Below are 20,152 nucleotides of genomic sequence, written 5' to 3'. Positions count from 1 at the left end.
ATTGAAATATATTAGAAATAAAAAAAAAATTGCAGTAATATAATTAGTGAAAACCCTGTCGGTTGGCTCAAGGTGGCATCAGATCACATTGTTTTGCCCAATCATGTAGATTGATAAGTTATCTATTTTCAACACTATGAAACTATAAGATAACTCATATTCTTAAAGTTAGTGACCGAGCTAATATTCGCCTCACAAACAATTAATGGATGGAATAACAATTTGCAGCTAAAAAGATGTAACTGTCCTTCAGATATAGCAGACTATCTGTGTTTAAGAATCTTCCAATGAATACATAGCCTTCATTATTACATTTTTAAAAAAGAGACTTCAACCCATGATAGATATTGAAGATAGCATGTACAGGAAACCAACAGAAGCATGATAGATATTGAAGATAGCATGTACAGGAAACCCAATAGAAACATACTATATTTGTTTGTGCCACTCTCTAGTAGTAAAGAGGAATCCATTTCAGAAGTTACATGACACATTCTACCCTTTTTGAACCAAAGGCATGGCTATTTAAGTACATTTCCTCATGGGCCACACATCTATCTATAACTTAAAGTGGTCAATCAAGGATTTACTAGCTAGTTGTTTACTGAAGAAGGTTCCCATGAACTCAGATATTGTGAAATTTCGATAACATGCTGGTTTTTCTGGAGACACCAGCTCCTGTAAGGGCCCATAAAAATCAGATTCCCCCCTCTTCCCAGGGTTGAAGAAGACGCCAATTGAAACCCTTGCTTCTTGATGAGAATTGGCCACCACCCGATGTTCCACACTGTTATATTCATCATTGGAGATCATCTGCTGGATAATAAAATGTATATATTAGAAAATTTTGAAATTAGATTTGGAAATAACAAAATATTTCAGAAATTTTTCAGAGATGAATATAGGAATCTCAAAACAGAGATGTAGTTGTACTCTGGCCTCCCTCTTATTGCACTCCAAGGGTACCAAGTCATTCCAAATAGATTTTTTCCCTCTACCACATTGTACTCTTTTATTGGTTAACCCAATTAAAATGTGAAAAAAGATTCAATGTTATAGCCTTTTATGCAGATCCAAAACATAAAACATTACAAGCCCTGGAAATTTTTAATAGAATGAATACATGTTACTGGTAAAGGGGGCAAAGAAGAACCATAATAGCTTCCAGCTTAACTCTCCAATATGTTTAATTGCTAGAATTCTTATAAAGAATTTATCTTTAAAGTGAAGGTAGAATCTGTTTAGGCGGAGAGAAAGTTGAAAGTTATGGGCAAGTTCTTTTCGCAAAAATCAATTAAAAAAAAGAAAGCCATACAAAGAACCGTAATTTTTTCAAATGGTCCTAAAACTTTCCATTTATTCAAAGAAATGAAGAGGATGACCAGTGGATCGAGCTAATCCCTTAATGCACAAGCCAATCTACCTGTGTAATTCTAAATATCTAACCGCAATTAAATAAGAGAAATTTCTCAATATTGATGACTTTCACTTTCTTCTTCTTTATTGAAGTGTTTTTTCTTTCATATCACAGAGTTAGCTGCAAGGAAGTAGCAGAAAGAAAATAGGGAACACGAAAAAAATAAAAAAATGAGTTTTTAAGAAAAGAGGATATCTGATTTTTCAGCTATTTGGCTTGATGTGAAAGGAAAGAGAAATATTTCTGCTGCTTTGCTGCTTGGACATGAAGAGGCACAATGGCACATACTTACATGAAAGGCAATTTTCTTTTTGAAAAAAAGAATTTAGTCCAATAATAACACAAATATCATTAGTACAAAACAGAAGATAAACAGATATACAACTATACAAGGACACAGTTGTAGGGGAAAAAAACTATATTCAAACCCTTGTCCTGTCCACAAAACGTCTACCTATGGTCAGTCTGGTTTTGCTTTTGCTCTCATTGGGCCTTTTCATCTTGTGTCCTGTCCATTACTATATTTGTATGAGATGAAGATTACCATGGTTCCTTTGAAGCCATCAGTAGTTATTTTAGTGACAAAGAGGTTTTATATATTTCAACATTGAGTTGGAGGTACAATCGGATATCCTGAAACTTTATTAATCCCTATAAATATGTCAAATTTTACCTACTAATTATTGTATAACCTTTATATTTAAGAACTTATATAAGTTAATTATTCCTTGAATCCAGTTTCAAATTAATTGGTTGGACTTATCACTTATCCGGCTGTGATTTAAGGGAGTGTGATTTAAGGGAGTCTGAGATAATGGTTGTAATTTGTTAACACAAAACGAGTCCTAGTCCTTGTAAATTTCAGCATAGAAAGCTCGATCTCTGTTAATTATTTTGGCACTCATCCGAGAATTGTACACCAACTATCTCATGGCTTCAGCATTCTCGGTTCCTTTCAAGTTCCTACCAAGATAATCTACCATTATAAATATGCACTTTGGTGACGAAGTAGATAGCTTGCGTCCAAACCATGCTTGGGCCATCTCCATTTCGTCCAGGCTCAACCATAGCATGTTGCAGTGGATTTGGATATAGTATTTTTCGGAAAGCATGGGTTTGGCTGACTGTTGATTTTGATGTCTAGTAGCACGGAAGGTGCCCAAGACAACCTATGACACAAATTAACCCACCCGATCTGCATCCCTACATTTAACCATGCATGAATGAAATTATGTGTTAAAGTGTTCTCTCTCTTTTTTTTGTGATTATAATAGTAGGATGGATAAAACAGCTAGGTCATAGCTCAATTTGCTAAAGTTGCATTCATCGGATAATATACTGATCAATAGATAAATAAGTAATGAAATTAGTGCTTTACCACAAATTAATAGGCTAAACCTATCACCAAAATCAGTGTCGAGTCAAATGTCTTGGATTAAGTTTATTCATTGTAAGTGGGGTTAATAGGATTATCTGTTCGAGTAACACGACATTACTGTTTTGTTTATTAAATGGGTTACACATCTTAGATCATGTCACTTAGTAAACAGGCAGCGTCGATCTAGGGGAATTTTTGAACACCTTTATGACACAAGTGATATGATAAGTTACAATTCCTAGCACAATCACAGTTAGGTTAAACGAAAAATAGACCACCAGTATGATCCAATCATCCACAACCAAAGTGTAGCAATTTGGCCATAGGGACATAAAGTGCTAGGCTAGCAGGTTCTCATGTGGCCATCAAGGTGGTAGCCTAGTGGTACTGGGCAGCAATTCTAACCACAAGGTCCCAAGTTCGAATCGCTGCGGCGACGATTAAATTATGGACCGGAGCTCACTACTTTAGCCACTGCTTGGACTTGTGGTGTAGGACCGCTCTTGAACCGCTAGTAGCCGGGGTGGTGCCGGGTGTGACGTACTCACACGTGGGACTCGAGCCAGAGCTCAGAGGAGTAGCTGAGCCGGGCCTACGGGTGGGGAGGGTATGAGTAAAACCGGTCGGGGTGCCCAACACACGGCCATTTCTGCCCGCATCGAACATTCTCTTGGCGGGGCGGGGGCCCAGTGGGGCTGCTACGCGGGGGTGGGCTTGTCCCTTCCTCCCCCTACCCCTTTTTCTTTAGCAAAAAAAAAAAAAAAGAAAAAAAAAAAAAAGAAAAAAAAAAAAGAGCAGGTTCTCATGTGGCTCCATAAATCATTCGATCAAACAATAAAGTCATCGGATCACCATCATCATATGATCAAATACTGGAAGTGAAAAAAAGGTCAAGAGCGAACCTGTAAAAGATCTCCGACGTTGATCACCAGAGCCCCGGGCAGAGGCTTCACGTCCACCCAATAGGCCTCCCCAGGCTCCCCCTTCCTCTTGACCTGCAAACCACCGATATGATCCTGTATCAGCACCGTCAAAACCGCGGGATCAGTGTGATCCGCGATCCCCACCGTCAGATCCGGCTCGGGGCAGGGCGGATAGTAGTGGCACACCATGGTCCTCCCCTCGAGACACGTCATCTCCTCGAGCCGCCCCGGCCCCAACCCGAGCCCCTCCGCCATCATCCCCATCAACGCCCGCCCCACCCCGGTCACGTGCTCGTCCCACGCCACCAGCTCCGCCCGGCACACCGCCGGGATCCGGTCCGGCTCCGCCCGGGCCGGGCCCATCATCACCTGGATTGTGTCCCGCCAGCTCGCCGCCGACGAGCGGTAGAGGTCCACGTTCGAGGAGTAGGACACGCCGCCGTCCGTGGAGCGGGAGTAGTGCTTCGATCGCTCCGCGGGGGGAAGCTCGTGGAAGGATCGGACGGCGGAGATGGTCCGGTCGAGGACCGGGAGGGGGACGCCGTGGTTGGTGATCTGGAAGAAGCCCCAGTCGCGAGAGGCGGCGCGGATGAGATCGACGGCGAGGGGGCGGGGGAGGGAGAGGTCGATGGTGGGGATGGAGAGGTCGGGGCTGGCGTCGGAGGGGTGGAGGTCGGGGTGGCGGAAGATTGGGGGGATGGTGGTGACGCCGGACTCGACGAGGCCGCGGACGCCGGTCTTGGACTCGTCAAATTCCTTCAGCACCGCGAGCCGGTCGTAGCCCTCCGCGGTTGCCATCGCCCCCCCGATTTTCGCCTCCTTTCGCTTGCTATCGGATTTTCGGACTCTTCAATCTTATCCTTGCGACCGACGTGGAAAAGGGGATGGCACGGAGATTTGATCTCCTGCTTGGAAACCGGACCAAAGGATGATGCACCAGCCGCCGTTCGGTAGCGCCACGCACAGATCTCAAAGCACCACGGACGCCTTGCTGCACAGATCTGGAAGCGGTCAGCGCGATCCAACGGTAAAAAGTTATGAAAATACGCTTTCACCCTTTGCCTTTGCTCAAATTCCGAACGAATCCCACATGTTTGAAGCTGCATCCAAGTAACTCGATCGACTCAATGTCCTCCTTTGCGATCGTCCAACAACATTACGGCACCATTCCAAAGGACGGTGCTCTCTCTCTCTTAACCCTTTTCAATTAAGTCCTTTACTAAAACCGTTTTCTCCAATCCGTCCTCTTAGTCGGTCCTCTAGGCCTTAACTCCTGTGATTTCCTGACGATTCTCCAGACCTTCCTCTTAAAATTCTATGTAATTGCTAATTGCTGGCTAATAAATGAGTTTAATATCTTCAAAACTCATCAGTATGAAGGGAAAGCTGAGGTAGGAAAATATTGCATGATTAGGTAAACAAAAAAATATTTTTTATTTACAATTACATGGAATTAAAGCTTGTCTCTTCAATAAAAGTTTGAGACAAATATCAATGTCTTAAATGATGGACTCCTTAGCCAACTATGTTCCTTTTAGTACAATATGCATATAGATTTAGATTTTTCATTATGCCTAGTATCATCTGTACTTGGACAAAAATATTTTTAGGCTTAGAATCAACTTCAATGGCACATGAAAGGCTAGTGCATAGCTAATCTCTAGGTTCATCAAGCTCAAATTAAATTTATACTAGTTCGATATGTTCTTGGAATCTAGGCTTGAAATCTATTGCAAGACATGTATAATAAGACATGCTCGATTAAGTGCAGTTGGATATAGTTTCATCATATCATTATAATCTATGGTGCAACCATTTGAATGGGGTTATATACCGTTAGCACGATGACTCATCGATCGTAGATCTTATTTGTCTAAACAAGGTATTGTATTTAAACTTGAGCTAAGAATGGTTTGCCATTCATTCTTGCTTGATTAGAGCACAATTCAATTAAAGAGTACTAAGCATTCGAAATAGACATGCATTCAGCTTGACTAGGAATTAGATTCCATCAAAGTAGATAAGTAGAAAATGAGAACCGAGATCGATCAGACTCGGGCTCTTAGAAGCCTGGCTCCCTTAGCCACCATCTAGGGTTTCAGAATCTAAGCGCACTGTTCAATCCTCCTACAAAATGAAACGCTCATAATGGAAGAAACTGGGCCGGATCGGTCAGCCCAGCATCAAATTTATTTGTCATTTAGCTGTTCCATGTTCTATCGCACGTACCGCGATCCGCTTCATTCAACAGCGCATAATGCTTGGGGGCGCCCGTCCGGTAGCACAAGGCCTCCTGCTACGTGCCATTAAATGATTGGTCTTTGCCCAGGAAGCGGTTCCACGCACTGCTTTTGGATATGCCACGCCATAATTATGTGTGCCAGATGAACATGCTACGTGGTGGACCGGCGCTCCATGGCGCTTTTCTTTAGCATTTCCATGTTTCTCTCCAAATATTCCCCGTCCCCAGGGAGAGAGACGGAGGAAGAGAAAAGCTTTCTCTGAGGTCGCTCATGGCGGAATCAGGGTTTCTTCTGTGAGCGAGACATCCCCTTTTCCCCTCATCTTGTCACCGATCCATCAAACCCCCCACCTTCTTCAATTGATCTCACAGGAAAATTCGGTCATGATTCCGTGGGATGGGGGTTAGGGTTTCGTTTGCCCCCGATTCGACTGCGTCTCCTTTCCCCCCTTGAGCGAATCCAAGAGAAAGAGAGCCAGCCGCTAGTGCTGCGAGGTGCCCTGTGTTCCGTGGTTTATTTTTTCCTCCATTATTTTGTTTTTTTTTTTGGTGATTTTTGTTATTTCCGCCCTACGGATTGGGTCTTTTTACCGCTAGTAGAAAGGGAGGATTTTGATGTTCCATGGTTTATTTTTTTTTCTCCGTTATTCTGGCGAATTTTATGCTTCTTCCAATGCTGAAGTCGACGTCTAATTGCTCCATGCATAGGTCTTGAGCGAATGCTGTGTATAATTTAGCTTGTAAGGTTTTATGATTTAGTCAGGGGAAAAAGTTGATGTCATTCCTGTAGGAAAAATGTTGATGCCCTTCTTGCAGGGAAAAATTGATGTCTTATTCTTCTTCTTCTCCTCCTTCTTCCGCTGCTTCTTCGCCTATGGATTGTTCTATAAGAGCATATGTAAACTCTATTCTTTTCTCTCTTCTTCTTTGATGGGAGTCACAACTATTATAAAATCTGGAAATCATAAATGATGGGGGCCTGAAATGTGTTGCCTTAGTTGCTAGTAGCTTTATTGGACATGTTCTCTTTGCATTTTTTTTGTAGTAGTTTAGGAGCTTTGTTCTTTCTTTATTGGTGCTGCATGTCAAGATAGTTGATATCCATTGATAATGAGGTTTATGTGTCCTTTCTTGGCTGTTCTGTTGGTACCTAAATGTAGCCAACAAGCCCCGTTCCATGTATGCTTAACTAGCTAGTGGTACTCTGTTCATCAACTATTCCTGATGAACAAAAATGAAAGAAAATGTGAATTTAGCTAAGGTGAAGAAAACATGATGGTGATGGTTTTACAAAACAAATTAGGAATCAAGTGGGAAAAGGGTGTTTGATCACAAACAGAAGAAAGGGGGTGGAGGGGGGAAGGAAAATGAACCTAACCCTTAGGATCTTCATTGTGAAACATAATCCCCATAAATATTCGCTTTGGATCTTCATTATAAAACATGATCCCCACAAATATTCACTCTGTCATTTTACTTTGTTATGCCCCTAGCATAAATCGTTATGATGATCTGGTTTTAGCAAATATAACCATTGTTGCAGCCATGGATTGCCATACTGCCCGGTATGGGGCATACCATATTGTATTGGATGGAACCGCTGTGAAACTCAAGTTCGGGTTTGTACTGGTCTTTTACCATCCTCTATTGCTTCATCCCGAGGCGTGTCAAGTGTGTACCAACCTGTACCGAGGCGTATCAAGATAAAAAGTGAGAAAAATGGTTAGAGAGTTGTTTTAATACGGGGTGTGTATCATACATATAGATCGTGCTGTACCGAACCAGTAAGGTGTCAATATAGCACTAGATACCGAGATTGCATACCTTGGTTGCAGCTTTTATCCTTATCCAATTTCTTGTTGGATAACAACATCCAGCTACCTACTTTTTTGTGGAACTGTCGATTTTCATAAACAGTTAGGTAAACAATTTAGAAGAATTTGGATCGAAGTGTAGAACTCGGTGGATTGGACTCATTAACAATGCTGAGCTGTGCTTTATGCCAATTCAAAGTATAGAACTCATAATTTTATTCCCAAGTAGGAGGAGGTTGAGTATTATGCTAATAATTTACTTTTTTGTCTCCATATGCATGGATTAATTTTTGTGGCAAAAGGAGAACCAGAGCATAGATTAACTTATGAAGTTATAACATTCATGTTTTTTGAAGAGTGTTCAGATAACTTTGAAACTCAAACATACAATTATAAGATCAGTTTTGATATGTAAATCAAGCTGCTTTACAAAGAAATGGATCATCAGCATTTAAAAGCATCTGAAGTTTGGGGATAGCGAGATAGATTCATGATTAAAATTTAGTGAATACCATCAATCCAGAATAAAGTTACTATGTGTTTTTGAATGGCTTTTACATGTGCACTATAGGTAGGATATGATGTAGTGAGGATTGAAGGGTTCAACTTAAGAGGCTATAGAAGAGGTGGGATGATTTAAAGGACTTACACGAAGTATTGAGAATATTCACGAGCACAAACTTGAACATCTAATAGGAGTTGATGTAGGAGGATTGAGTTAGGTGACTGTAGTCTAGTACTTACATGTGCAATGCATGTGACAGATATAAGTGGTTGGAGTATCTAATGGGTGTTCATGATTCCGTCAAGATTATTTACAAAAAATTCCCTTTTTTAATTTGATATAAGTGCATGTATACTATATCTATAAATATCTATATATACCTGCAAATATCTATATAACCTGCATATTTGTATATATGTATGTACATACATATCTTTAGACAACTTTCTTCTTTAATTTGATGTAAATACATATATACTGTATCTATAAATATTGATATTTATATTGATATATACCTATCTATATATACATTCATATTTGTATGTACGTATGTACATATATCTAACTTTATTACATATGCATACCTATGCACACATACACAGCCGCTTTTGCTTAACATGTCTCTTGTTTCTTTTAACAATATCGGGATGTCTGAAAGGGAGTCCTAGAGGACTTAGAGGAGTGTGCTCGGAAAGAAGAAAATACTTAAAGTGGTTGGTGCATCATGTTTGCACATGCAAATGTCAAACCATGCTAGGGGTTTTTTATTTTCAATTGTAGAAAATATGGTAGATTAGGTAATAATCATGAGTTCATTTTGATGTTTATGACCTAAAGAGTGTATGCCAGGTATTAGGAGTTTCTTTCCCATTTCCATTTACGATGAGCCATTTTTTTCTCTGTGTAAGCTCTGGATGATAAATAATTAGCTCGGGAATGGAAAGACAAAAGAATCGGTGATAGAACTCGAAGAATATTTTGGTTTAATTATACTGTAGAAACAGGCTAGGAGGAGCAAAGTTTTATGTATATCAATGAAAGTGAGCTGGGATTGGAACTGTATACCTAACTTAGGCTATATATATACATACACTGAACTTACTATCAAAATGTTCTTAATGCACATCAAACATATTCCTTTATATTGCCTTTGGCTGTGTTATGTTCAAGAATAAAGCTGTAATCAGACTTGGAATAAGTCTCGTTCCTGCCAAACAGGTTTTAGATAATGTTAAGAATAAGGGAGGGATAACTAATTTGGTCAAATATGCTTATTCCTGGAATAGTTTTCCAATGGAGTAATGGTTATTATTATTTAGGCGGTAAGACCCTGTTTTAGTTCTGTTCCTTTTGCATGGACAGTAACATCCTTAGCCCTGTTTTATGTAGCTTAATTAGTTAGTCTAATTTATACAGCTTAACCAGGTTCTACATTTTTCCTCTTTGCATTACATCAGACCTGTCTTATAAGTTATAACAGTCTGCTGTTTTAATTGTTTAAGCAGCTTAATTAGCTAGTCTAATTTATTTGTCATTATCATCATTAAAGTGTTTGAGATATGTTCCCTTGTTAGATGCATATATAAATTCAGATGCTATGTGTGTTCATTCTAGAGCTTCCATTTACTTACACATTCCTGTTTCCAAGAGCTATTGATGCTCTCTTATGAAGCATCCTTTTATGTTATTTCTCCTCTGTCAAGACTAACTACTGTTTCTTTAAACTCTATAGTTTGTTGTCTTTTATCATGATTTATACTCTCCCATCAGAGGTTATAATTGACCATGAATAAATTTTTTTTATATCTTTCACCTTCCAGAAATTATTATTATTTTAGATGCTGTAGTTTGCCATATAGTTGTTAACTTTTTGAGATTGCATATGAAAGTCTTAAGCCCCAGTTTGGAATGAGGATGTTGTTTTTGGGGACATGCAGGCTTTGTACCGGGTAAGTGTAATTTTTGGTAGGTTAGCTGGGATAGAGCCTTATTTCTGATGGGATAGATGTTGTTATCCCAAGCAATGATTGCGGTTTGGTCGTTGTGCTGTTTGGATGCTGTCTGAGGATAGGAAAGGAAAAAAAGTTATTTTTGATGTAATGGACAAATTATCCTTGCAGTTCCTTTTGTCTTTGGGCTGTTTGATAACAATTAATAATGTTAAATTATTTTAAGATTACTTATATGTACTAGTATAACATGATTAACTAATCTTTGATGCATGACTTTTGGTCAGATTGAGAGTATGCTTATGTATTTTGGGATGTTGTATAGTAAAAACACAAGTTTGCATTGGAAGACCTAACAATTAGAGTAGAATTGTTTGCCAAAATGTTTTCAACTCAATGTTAACCTAGCCTAAAATTGAGTTCATATTTGCAATCCAATCTTGACCTAAGCTACATTCATAATTTCCATCACAACCCAAACTACAGATCAGGCTGAATTACATTCATGGTAACCAGTGCAAGGTTCTCGTCCTATTTGAAAGCATTAATTTTTTTCATATTTTTTTATGATGTATTGATGTGGATTTACATTCATGGTAACCAATACAAGGTTCTTGTCCTATTTTTTTTTTTTTTTTGCTAAAGAGGTTCTTGTCCTATTTGAAAGCATTAAGTTTTTCATATTTTTTTTATGATGTATTGATGTGTATGTAAGCTTCAAGTTTGGTAAAAATCTTCATTTTTTGAATGTTTTAGTCCTAACACAAGTTCAGACATTGAGTAAATCATCTTTCATGTTCTCTATTAAATCTTTCTTTATTTCCAATCTCAAGTTAATGAAGTAAATATAAGTTAATGTACGTCTAGCTGTAAAAATGAATTTGATGCAGATAGTGTGATTGATATTTATGATTTTTCTTTTATTAAGCTAATTAAAAATGTTACAGTGGAGTTATCAGTGGCTGTGTATCTGATTTTAGCTGTGCTACTTTTTCTGTTGATGACAGTTTTCTTCATGAGATGGCTTCTTCTCAGCATGTTGAAGTCGAGGCAGCCAAACTTTTGCATAAACTTATTCAAGAATCAAAGGATGAGCCTGCTAAGTTAGCAACAAAGCTCTATGTGGTATGTAGCAAAATTTTCATATCCAGCAAGAAAACTCAGGCAGCTTAAATTAAAACCTAATTTTAGAATCTGATGCCTATCTTTCTGAACTGGCCCAGATATGCCAACATATGAAATTAAGTGGAAAGGAGCAATCATTGCCGTATCAAGTTATATCGAGGTGAATCACTTGTGACTTTGTTCACAAATCCAACTATTAGTTTTTTTTTTTTTCATATAAAAGTCTTCTTGTTACTTTTTTCTTTTCATGAAGTAGAATTCCAAATTCACCATAATTCTGTCAAGTCTTGAAAAAGGCAATTTGCTTCCTAAGACTGAAAAATATGAATTTTCTCAGTAGAGTACTCTTGAAGCTGAGACTTCAAAACTATCACACAGGACCATATGTAACTATGAAACAGAAGGAGCATATAGCTGGAAAATCTTTCAAACAACACCTGGGAAGATTGAAGAAAGAGTAACTGGTTTTAATTTGTCAATGAATTCTTCTTTATTTGTTTTCACTTTCCACTAGACATGCACAAGGGAACCCATAATCATTTAGAAACACCTTCAAGCACAACTATTATTGAATACCTCTGTTCGAGGAGCAATGAATGCTCTAAAGGACTTGAATAATGAGGCATGCTTTTGCGGTGATAATGGATGGGAGGTTGATCCTACCATCAAAATCCCTTTTGTTACAGCTTTGCACCGAGCTTCTATTCAACTAGTCTTGCATATTAACAGGTTTTATGCTCTTTCAAGAACCTTTTCAATATACACTTTTTCCAGTTGCTATAGGAGTTCCAATATTCTAATTGATTGGTTTCATGCTTTGTTATCTAATTCTAACCATGGTTTGAAGTTTCTATGAAATTCCTAAACTGAAACTGAAATGTTCTAGTTGCTTAGAGCAAATCTGAAATTTGTGCTAATTTTGGAACTTCAGCTAAAACTAACATTTTGTATAGGTGAGCTGTCTATGCAAATTATTGTCATTTATTCATTTCTTTCAATCACAAAAGCATTTCTCTACATTTTTGTGGATTTGAAAAGATTTAGAAGCATTTTGACATTTTGTTCGAAAAAGATAGTAGAAAGACAGAGACTTTGATGAGGATTTGCCTACTATAAAGATGAAATACCATAGGCATTCAGATAGTCGCATGTTTGATTGCCATGAAACACCAAAATGATATATTTTGCTCTAAAATAATTTTTAACATTCTAAATTTCAAAACAAATAAATTTTGACTACCGATCAATGTTGTCAAAGGTGTGATAAGGCTCGCCCAGGTTCAAGGCACACAAGAAGCCCAGCGAATGCACCTAACTTGCGCGCTCGCTAGCGTGCTAACCCGGCGCGCCTGCGCAGGCGCGGTTCCCAGCGCGTGGAACCGCCTTGGCACCTTGCCCCGTGCGCGGAGTTCGCACTGCTGCCGGCTTGTACGGGTGCCGGTCTCATAGGGCCGAAACCGTATTTCACAGCCCAACTAGACTGGTCCGATACGGGCTGAACCGGCCGATACGGGCTGATTCAGCATAGCATGGTGGCTATCCGAATCAATCAAAAGGAACATCAATTTTTGATCATCCTTAAGACAAATTGAACGATTTGACATAGCGTAGTTAAATATCTAAAGGTGTATAAAAAACCATAAATGTTAAACTAAATTCAGTTACAAACTTTGAACATAGCCTATTATACAAATTATTGTACCTTCAGAAATACAGACGAAATATGAACTACCATATTTTTGGTGTCCTTTCAAAATTACTAGATCCAAAGGCAACATAAAAACACCGAATCCTCTTCTTTAACAGGCCCACCATGTCCCTCACCAACCACTTCGGAAATATTGTTAACTAGATGAAGTGAGCTACCAAAAAAGCTTTTACCTTGTCAAACAATTTAAGTTTTCATTGGAGAAAAAAACCTCTGTTAAATTGCAAGTGAAAGATTCTTAAGTTAAAAATTGTCACTACATATTATCAAGCGAGAGTTCACCGAAAGAGGCAATCCTAGCTCCATTAATCTATATAAGGTGTAATATATAATATTTTGCTAGATGTGACTACATGTGGTTGTTGGCTGAACCTAAATGTATGCTATGTGGTAATTGCTGGAGAAATTTTTACAGCAAATATGGGGATTGTCTGATCATTAACAGTTTATAATATTATGATATTGCAACAAACAAGAATTAGTTTCCCCCTCCCCTGTGCTATTGACAATTACCTTAATGCATCACTATGTCAATGCCAGTTTGGTTCTCTGAATGCTTCATTTTGTTATTACAGCATACCAAGTTTCCTAAACTGCAAATTGAAAAACAGTTGCATTTACCTGATTACTTAAAATGCTTGTGTACATCAGGGCCATGGAAACTGTTATAAGTCAGAACGGTCTTGATATTGATGCTTTGAGATCTTCTCGATTTCCATTTGCTGGTGGGCCTCACACGGGTGAGCTGGGACATATGAGATCAAAGGACAAAGAGACAATTGAAAATCAATTACCTACAGGTGGAATTGATCTGCCTCGTAAAAGTATGCCCGCTAGCACATGGCAAGTTGCTTCAAGTAGTCAAACGAAGGAAGAAGCTTATGCTGGTTCTTTTCAAAGTTATGGTATGGTGAAAGATTCTTTAGCAGCTTCAGGTGCAACAGATGTGGCTAGGCATGAGGTACTTATTTCAAACAGGCCAACTGCGGGAATAAGTAGGATGGACAGTATGGGAGCTGACCCTCATCAAGGGTCTGTTTCTCAGAAAAGCAGCAAGTCTTCTGAGCATGAAAGTCCAGCTAGTGTCCCGATGGAGGATACCAGATCTGCAAACTCCCAGGAAAGGCATGACACTTTAAAACAAGATCAAGTGAACAAGAAAGAAGTTAAAAAATCTGGTGCCAAGCGAAAAAGGGCAGATTCAAGAGCAGCTGTTGATGTTCATTCTGAGAACCCCCATCAGACAGATGTTCTTGCTACAGGACATAACTCAAGAAAGGGGAAGCAGGTAGATAAAGGTCGTATGCAGGGTGCATTTGCTGTTAAAGTTGGTGATAATGAACAAGGAGGTTCTGTTCAGTATGCTGGTCAACCAGAGCACTTTACATCATTATCTAGTGGTGCTGGATCGCTCTACAAAGCCAAAGTAGAAAATGCCCAGGCTTTCTCTGAGAGGACTATGGACAAAATTAAGAACCCAAGTTCATTTCCTGTAACTCCTGCTTCAAAACTTCAAGAAGGAGAAGTGTCTTCTGCACATAGGGCTCTTGGGCTGCAGAAAGGAGCTCTACTGCCGCCTAGAACCAATACTTTTGGCCCTGCTTATGTCTGGAACCAGAATAGATTCTCACTGTCATCAGAAAACTCTCAAGGTTCTGTTCCTGGTTTTGTGGAAACTTCTCCTGGAGTCAATAGTGAAGCTATTTATACTGGAAATGAATCAAAAATCAACTCAAGTGAGGTAACAATTGATGGCTCAAAGCCTGTAAGGTTGCCTGCAAACCATGCACATGGTATGGGGAGACTTAATGTAGGAACATCTGGTGCTTTCAGCTCTTTTGCGATGGCAAAGATGGGTTTTCCTCCGCCAGCACATTTTGCAGGTTCTCCGTTTGAGGGTCATGAGTTTGCTTCAAAAATGCACTTGCAAAGAAGTTTTGAGGCCTCAGGTTTTCATTTGTCAGAAAAAGGCAAGGATGTGATTGCTCTCAATAGTGGCATTGAATTCCCCTCAGGTGTTTCTGCAAAAGCTGCAGCTGATTCGGAGATCATGAAATCTGGCATCATGAGAGATGGAACATCACGATATTCTGATAAGTTTTTGGAAGCCCAGGTTGGTTCATCATCCCATGCTACAGAAGCAAATTCATATAGTACTCATTGGGCAGGTTTACTTTTTTATTTGTCATTCTTTATTCTGACTCCAGCAATTTGGCTTCTATATGAAATAATTGTTGTGAGTGAACAAACAAAAATTGAATGCTTCAAGGCACCATGCTAGAGAACATGCTACCCACTTTCACAAACTTTGTCCTGAGAGAGATTACGTCCACACATACATTGCACCCCTAAATGACAACCCGACCAACTAAAATGTAGATTAACTCACCTTCTACATCCTTTTGTTGTCATTGTTGTTATTGTTAATAATTTATATGTGAAACAAGGGGTTATATATTATTAGGAGCCTCATTTATATGGAATAATTGTTCAAATTTGGATGCTATATTTAACATTCAATGCATCTTAGACTGCATTCAGACTAGTTTGTGAATATGTATGTAATGAACCGCTATGATAAGAAAAGAAAACAGACCTATACACGATCATTCAACTTCCCTTTTTCTGCTTGTTTCTTCTTTTATGCTTTCATTTTCCCCTTTTTTTCTCTTCCAAATATAAAAATCTTGTAACCTTATCCTCAGGAGTCAGGACTATATCAGTTTGATATCATAGCCAACCCTTTCTGCAGCAATCAGTTACATCACTCCCCCATGGCTGAACAATGTTGATGGCCACAACCCAAGAGTGCTTAGGAGTGGGCTTGTAATGGAAGATTAGTTTGCAATGAGATCATGTTAATACTTTCCTGTATTCAGTTAGGTTAGCTGTATTCAGTTTTTGGTAGCAGTGGTGCTTTCGTTAGTGTTTATTGTTGCATCTCTTATGCTTGTTTTTATAAGAATCAAAGAAAGAATATGTCATAGCTTGCTCCACCTTTGACTGGGAAATGTATTGTAGTGCTTATCTGTGTATAATATTAAGCAGATCTGGTGTTTACAAGTCATGCTTTGATAGTGTTTTGTCTTTCTCCCCTTGCAAGTTTGGTGTCTTCTGTTTTTTTTCTAATAATTGGATTATACAGGGAGGTGGAATTCAAGAGCTACAGAACAGGGACAATGTTCAAGTGAAAGCTGAGACAGTTCAACAGAGTAGTCAACATTTCTTTGTTAAACCGAGCTCAGAGGCCAAATTATATGGCGAACCAAAAAATAATGCAGAAATAAGTACTCTAAGAAGTGCAACTCCTAAAGATGTTGGAACAGGTCTTGTGCGTCAAGCCTCTGCTTCTTCAAACATGCCTTTTAAGGAGCAGCAATTGAAACAGCTTAGAGCTCAGTGCCTTGTATTTCTTGCATTCAGGCATGATAAGATCCTTTTTGTTGATTTTGCAGGCCTTTATGATTTATAGTATCAACAACCCAGTATTAGAGGTTATGTACTAACCACCCAACAATCTGATGTTTGTTCTGAACTATTTTCTCTGTTGCATGCAGAAATAATTTGATTCCTAGGAAGCTACATCTTGAAATTGCACTTGGGGGAAGCTACTCCAAAGAAGGTAAGAACATTTTAATATCTGCATGCATTTTGATGATATCAAAGTTTGTGTCATTCTCTTGCTCATTGCTTATCTCTCCTTTATTTACTTGTTTAGGTGGCATTGCAGATGGAACTAACAAAGGCTTGAGTGACAGCAGGGTGGCAGATACATCTTCAAAGGAGCCTGGTAACAGTCATGAGAGTTCTGTTATGTCCTGTAGAGCTAATGATATTGCAAATATACCACCGGGTACTCCATCTACTGGAAGTATAGTGGAGACAGACTCATCATCCAAGGATACAGAAAACACAAAGAAGAAAAGCAAGAAATTCACAACTTTGGAGAATTCCATGATGACAGAAGAAAATAGGCGGCCTCCAGTTTTTAAACAAAAAACTGATTCTGAAATGCGGATTCAGGAAACTGCAGAATCACATGTAGTGTTAGTCATGCCACAAGAGCCCGATTCTCTGATTCATGCTGGAAAAGGTGCCTTGGACAATCATCGTGATAGGGAGGGTCCAGAGAATGCGAATCAACAAGCTGCCTGGACAAACCAAGTTACATCTGTATTAGGTGGCAATAATCCACCTCCCAAGCTTGAGGGGACTGTTGCAACAAGAACCGGTATTTATGATGACCCTTCTAAAGAATCACTGGCAACTGTGGTGGCTCATCGAGAAGCTTATTTTAATCAATCTCATATCATCGATAGCCATGATGGTACAGGTAGGTTATTTAAGCCAGATGCTCCAATGCCAGAGTCCCACACACTAGCAGATAAATACCAGTCTTCAACACTAGTAAAAGAGCAGAATCCACAGATTGTAGGAAGTAAAGTTGAAAACCTCAAGCACATGGTGAACCCTTCAAAGGATGTAAACATGTTTTTCTCTCATGTTAGTCCTGCAGAAAAGCTTTCCGCAGCTTCTGAGTCAATAATCTCTAATGGTCTACCCAATATTTATGCTGTAAGTAATGGGCTGAATGAACAGAGAGTTTCTGTTATCCAAAAGCAGTGCGGTTCTGATGGATTCAAGACTTTGACCATCAATGATACGGTAAAACATGGAAATCTGGAGATAATGCTGGATAAATCTGCTGATCAAGAAGAGGGGAACAAATCATCATCTGATGAGATTCCTTCTTCTCCTCCAAAGTACTGTACCTCAGAAAAGTGGATTATGGATCAGCAGAGAAGGAAACTTATTGCAGAGCAAAAGTGGGCATTAAAGCAGAGGAAGGCCGAGGAAAGAATTGCAGCATGTTTTGACAAGCTAAAGGTAATGCTTCAACATTCTAATATCTTTCTCTAGCAATACCTCAATGAACCAGTTTTCTTTTTGAAATTTTTAATATGTTCCACGTGGAGTGTTAGGTACTTGGTCTTTGTTAACTTGAGCGCTTCAGTGGTAAAACAATATCTTAGCTCAGAAAAATCATTAATTCAAATGGAAATTTTCTTCTGTTCCGAGAGGAAGAAATCAGATGCAAAAATGGAAGATACACGATTCTGTAGTTATATGCCATCACATGATAAGCAGGATTATCTGAAATCAGATACCAAGCCTACAAGAGTACCGACAAATTTTGCAGACTTCAATCATATTCCTGTAAAAATTATAAGATTCCTGTAAAAATTAAAAGATCCAAGTCAATGCAGAAGAAATAAGACTGTCTATCTCATTTCTAACAAAGCTTTCATATACTGTGTAGGACCTAATCCTTCTTTGTCCATGAGTGAACTCCATTTCATGGAGACAAGCTATCCAGGATCCCTTTTTTACTTTCTTCAGTTATTACCACCACCATTGCAAAGAACCAAAGTCTCTCCAAATACAGTTGACCGTGGTTTGACTTCAAAATTTTATCCTATAAAATGTGACCTTTGCTTTATTTTTGAGGTTCCATGCATCAGGCGACCCATTTTTTTGAAGCCTTCGCTCATATCGGGTTTGTCCAAATTCTAGAGTCAACCAATATGAGAAAAGATCCAGCTAAAAGATGTTATTATGCTACACATGTTCCTATTTATTTTTTCTTTTGCTTAACTTTGACAATGATTGTCGTTTGGAATGGCCCTTTCTCTTTGATCAATAATCTAAAATATCCTAAATTTTAGATATGAGTAAGTACACAAGCTGCTTATTATCATAACGTCTATTTAAAAGGTTGATAAAAAGAACAATATCATATTGTTTGTAAGGAAGAAACATATAGATTAGATAATGATTTTGATCCGGTTCCCAGTTACAATACTTTCTGCATTCTGAAGCTGCAAGAACAAAGAAAAAGCTGAAATTCTAAACTAAATCAGATTTTCTTTTTCAATTTTTATATAATCTGGGCAGTGCTTTCTGGTGGAAGCTCTCGATCCGAATATGAATGTTTTAATGAAACATTACATCTTATTGAATTGGAATATAGTCATCGTTCTTAGTCTTGTCGGATTTAAACGTGATTGTTTACTGGGATTTTTTTGGATCAAACATTTTGAGGCTTTGAGTCCATTATCTTTTTCAGGGTTAAATTCGGTTAGCTTCTTCATGCTTGAAGTCACGATTTCTGTAACTGTTAAACTGCATGTGATTTGGTGGCTAGAAGCATCATTTCCAGTGCCAGTTGGTGGTCAGTATTAAAAGAGTAGCACAAGCTTGGAACATGGTTTAAAATTTTGGAACATTTAATGTTGTGTAAAATATGAAGATTTCTGTAGAACCAGTTTGATAGGATATGTGGAAAGAAGATATTACCCTATTTGGGCCTGATTTTGTTTCACATTTCTGTTTTGTCTTTTCCCTTGAAATTCTAAAGCTGAACCCATTTCTTAAGATTTTTTTTTTCTTTTTTTTTCTTTTATAGTTTTAAGCATTCTCAGAGTAGGAGAAACCTAGATCAGGTGGATCAGAACTTAAAATTTGTAGCTTGAAGCAAATAATGCAGTGTCGGGTTAATCTTACCTTGAGCAAACCAACCAAACCGAGGGTATCATTTTACTTTGGTTGTCATTAAACTTTCAATGAGTGTTAGAATGATCAATCTTGAACTTCCAAAGATTACTGCTGAGAGGTCTATGCTTCCTTTTAGATCTCCTTGGTCCATTTGATGTTCCTTTATTGGTCTAGGACTTGCTATAAGTTTTAGAAAATCATCTAGCTGTAGATTTTTGAAACTATGTAATGCTTCAGTGAACAAAGGAGCTGACAGTAGCCATTATTATGACAAGCCAATTGTTCTAGTGGATAATTTTTAGTAATTTGTTTATCTCTTACATATATGGTGCTGCTGAAATAGCCCTTTATCTGATTTTTTTCTTGGTTTTCCTTATGTAAGACCATACTAGAGTCATGTATAAATGGTTTGGGAAAGTTGTTCTCCAAAATTTGTATCTTTTCCACGGTTACTTTTTTGGAATGAAATTCTTGCCAAAGTCGATCATTCCAAAGCAAGTAGAAAGGTTACACAGAATTAACAGAGTTTACAGGAG

General features: G+C 38.5%; 2 protein-coding genes across 6 annotated transcripts in view; one reads left to right on the top strand and one right to left on the bottom strand.

Annotated features, from left to right (window-relative positions):
• Positions 1-361: 361 nt before the first annotated feature.
• Positions 362-4,607, bottom strand: LOC103717337 (1-aminocyclopropane-1-carboxylate oxidase homolog 3-like). Of its 4 annotated transcripts, none has more exons than XM_008805672.4 (3): positions 3,863-4,607; positions 3,698-3,790; positions 362-816 (listed from the first exon to the last, which is right to left on the bottom strand). In XM_008805672.4, exons 1-3 carry the CDS (start codon positions 4,514-4,516, stop codon positions 559-561), a joined length of 1,005 nt encoding a protein of 334 aa, XP_008803894.1. In that variant the 5' UTR covers positions 4,517-4,607; the 3' UTR covers positions 362-558. The 4 variants fall into 4 exon arrangements, with proteins under 4 accessions (XP_008803894.1, XP_008803895.1, XP_008803892.1 ...); XM_008805673.4 differs by having other exon boundaries at positions 362-813; positions 3,863-4,604; XM_008805670.4 differs by having other exon boundaries at positions 3,698-4,606.
• A 1,556-nt stretch (positions 4,608-6,163) lies between these two features.
• Positions 6,164-20,152, top strand: part of LOC103717336 (chromatin structure-remodeling complex protein SYD-like) — a 33,033-nt gene continuing 19,044 nt past the window's right edge. Inside the window, exons 1-7 of one of the 2 annotated variants that reach the window (XM_008805669.4) lie at positions 6,164-6,455; positions 11,236-11,353; positions 11,452-11,513; positions 13,713-15,174; positions 16,207-16,484; positions 16,619-16,683; positions 16,792-17,948. In XM_008805669.4, the coding sequence (XP_008803891.1) occupies positions 11,249-11,353; positions 11,452-11,513; positions 13,713-15,174; positions 16,207-16,484; positions 16,619-16,683; positions 16,792-17,948 (3,129 nt within the window). In that variant the 5' untranslated portion in view covers positions 6,164-6,455; positions 11,236-11,248. Of the gene's footprint in view, positions 6,456-11,235; positions 11,354-11,451; positions 11,514-13,712; positions 15,175-16,206; positions 16,485-16,618; positions 16,684-16,779; positions 17,949-20,152 lie in introns of both variants that reach the window. The other variant, XM_008805668.4, reaches the window with a different exon arrangement.

Source organism: Phoenix dactylifera, unplaced genomic scaffold (assembly GCF_009389715.1).
Source record: "Phoenix dactylifera cultivar Barhee BC4 unplaced genomic scaffold, palm_55x_up_171113_PBpolish2nd_filt_p 000261F, whole genome shotgun sequence".
Lineage (NCBI taxonomy): Eukaryota > Viridiplantae > Streptophyta > Magnoliopsida > Arecales > Arecaceae > Phoenix > Phoenix dactylifera.
The sequence above is the reverse complement of the archived record's forward strand: the minus strand, read 5'-3'. Positions and strand labels throughout refer to the sequence as shown.

Bases quoted from the DNA above. Each gene is read 5' to 3' on its own strand.
- LOC103717337 (XM_008805670.4), bottom strand. From the start codon at position 4,516: ATGGCAACCGCGGAGGGCTACGACCGGCTCGCGGTGCTGAAGGAATTT. The intron at 817-3,697 runs GTTCGCTCTTGA...TTTATTATCCAG, and splicing joins ACGTCGGAGATCTTTTACAG to CAGATGATCTCCAATGATGA.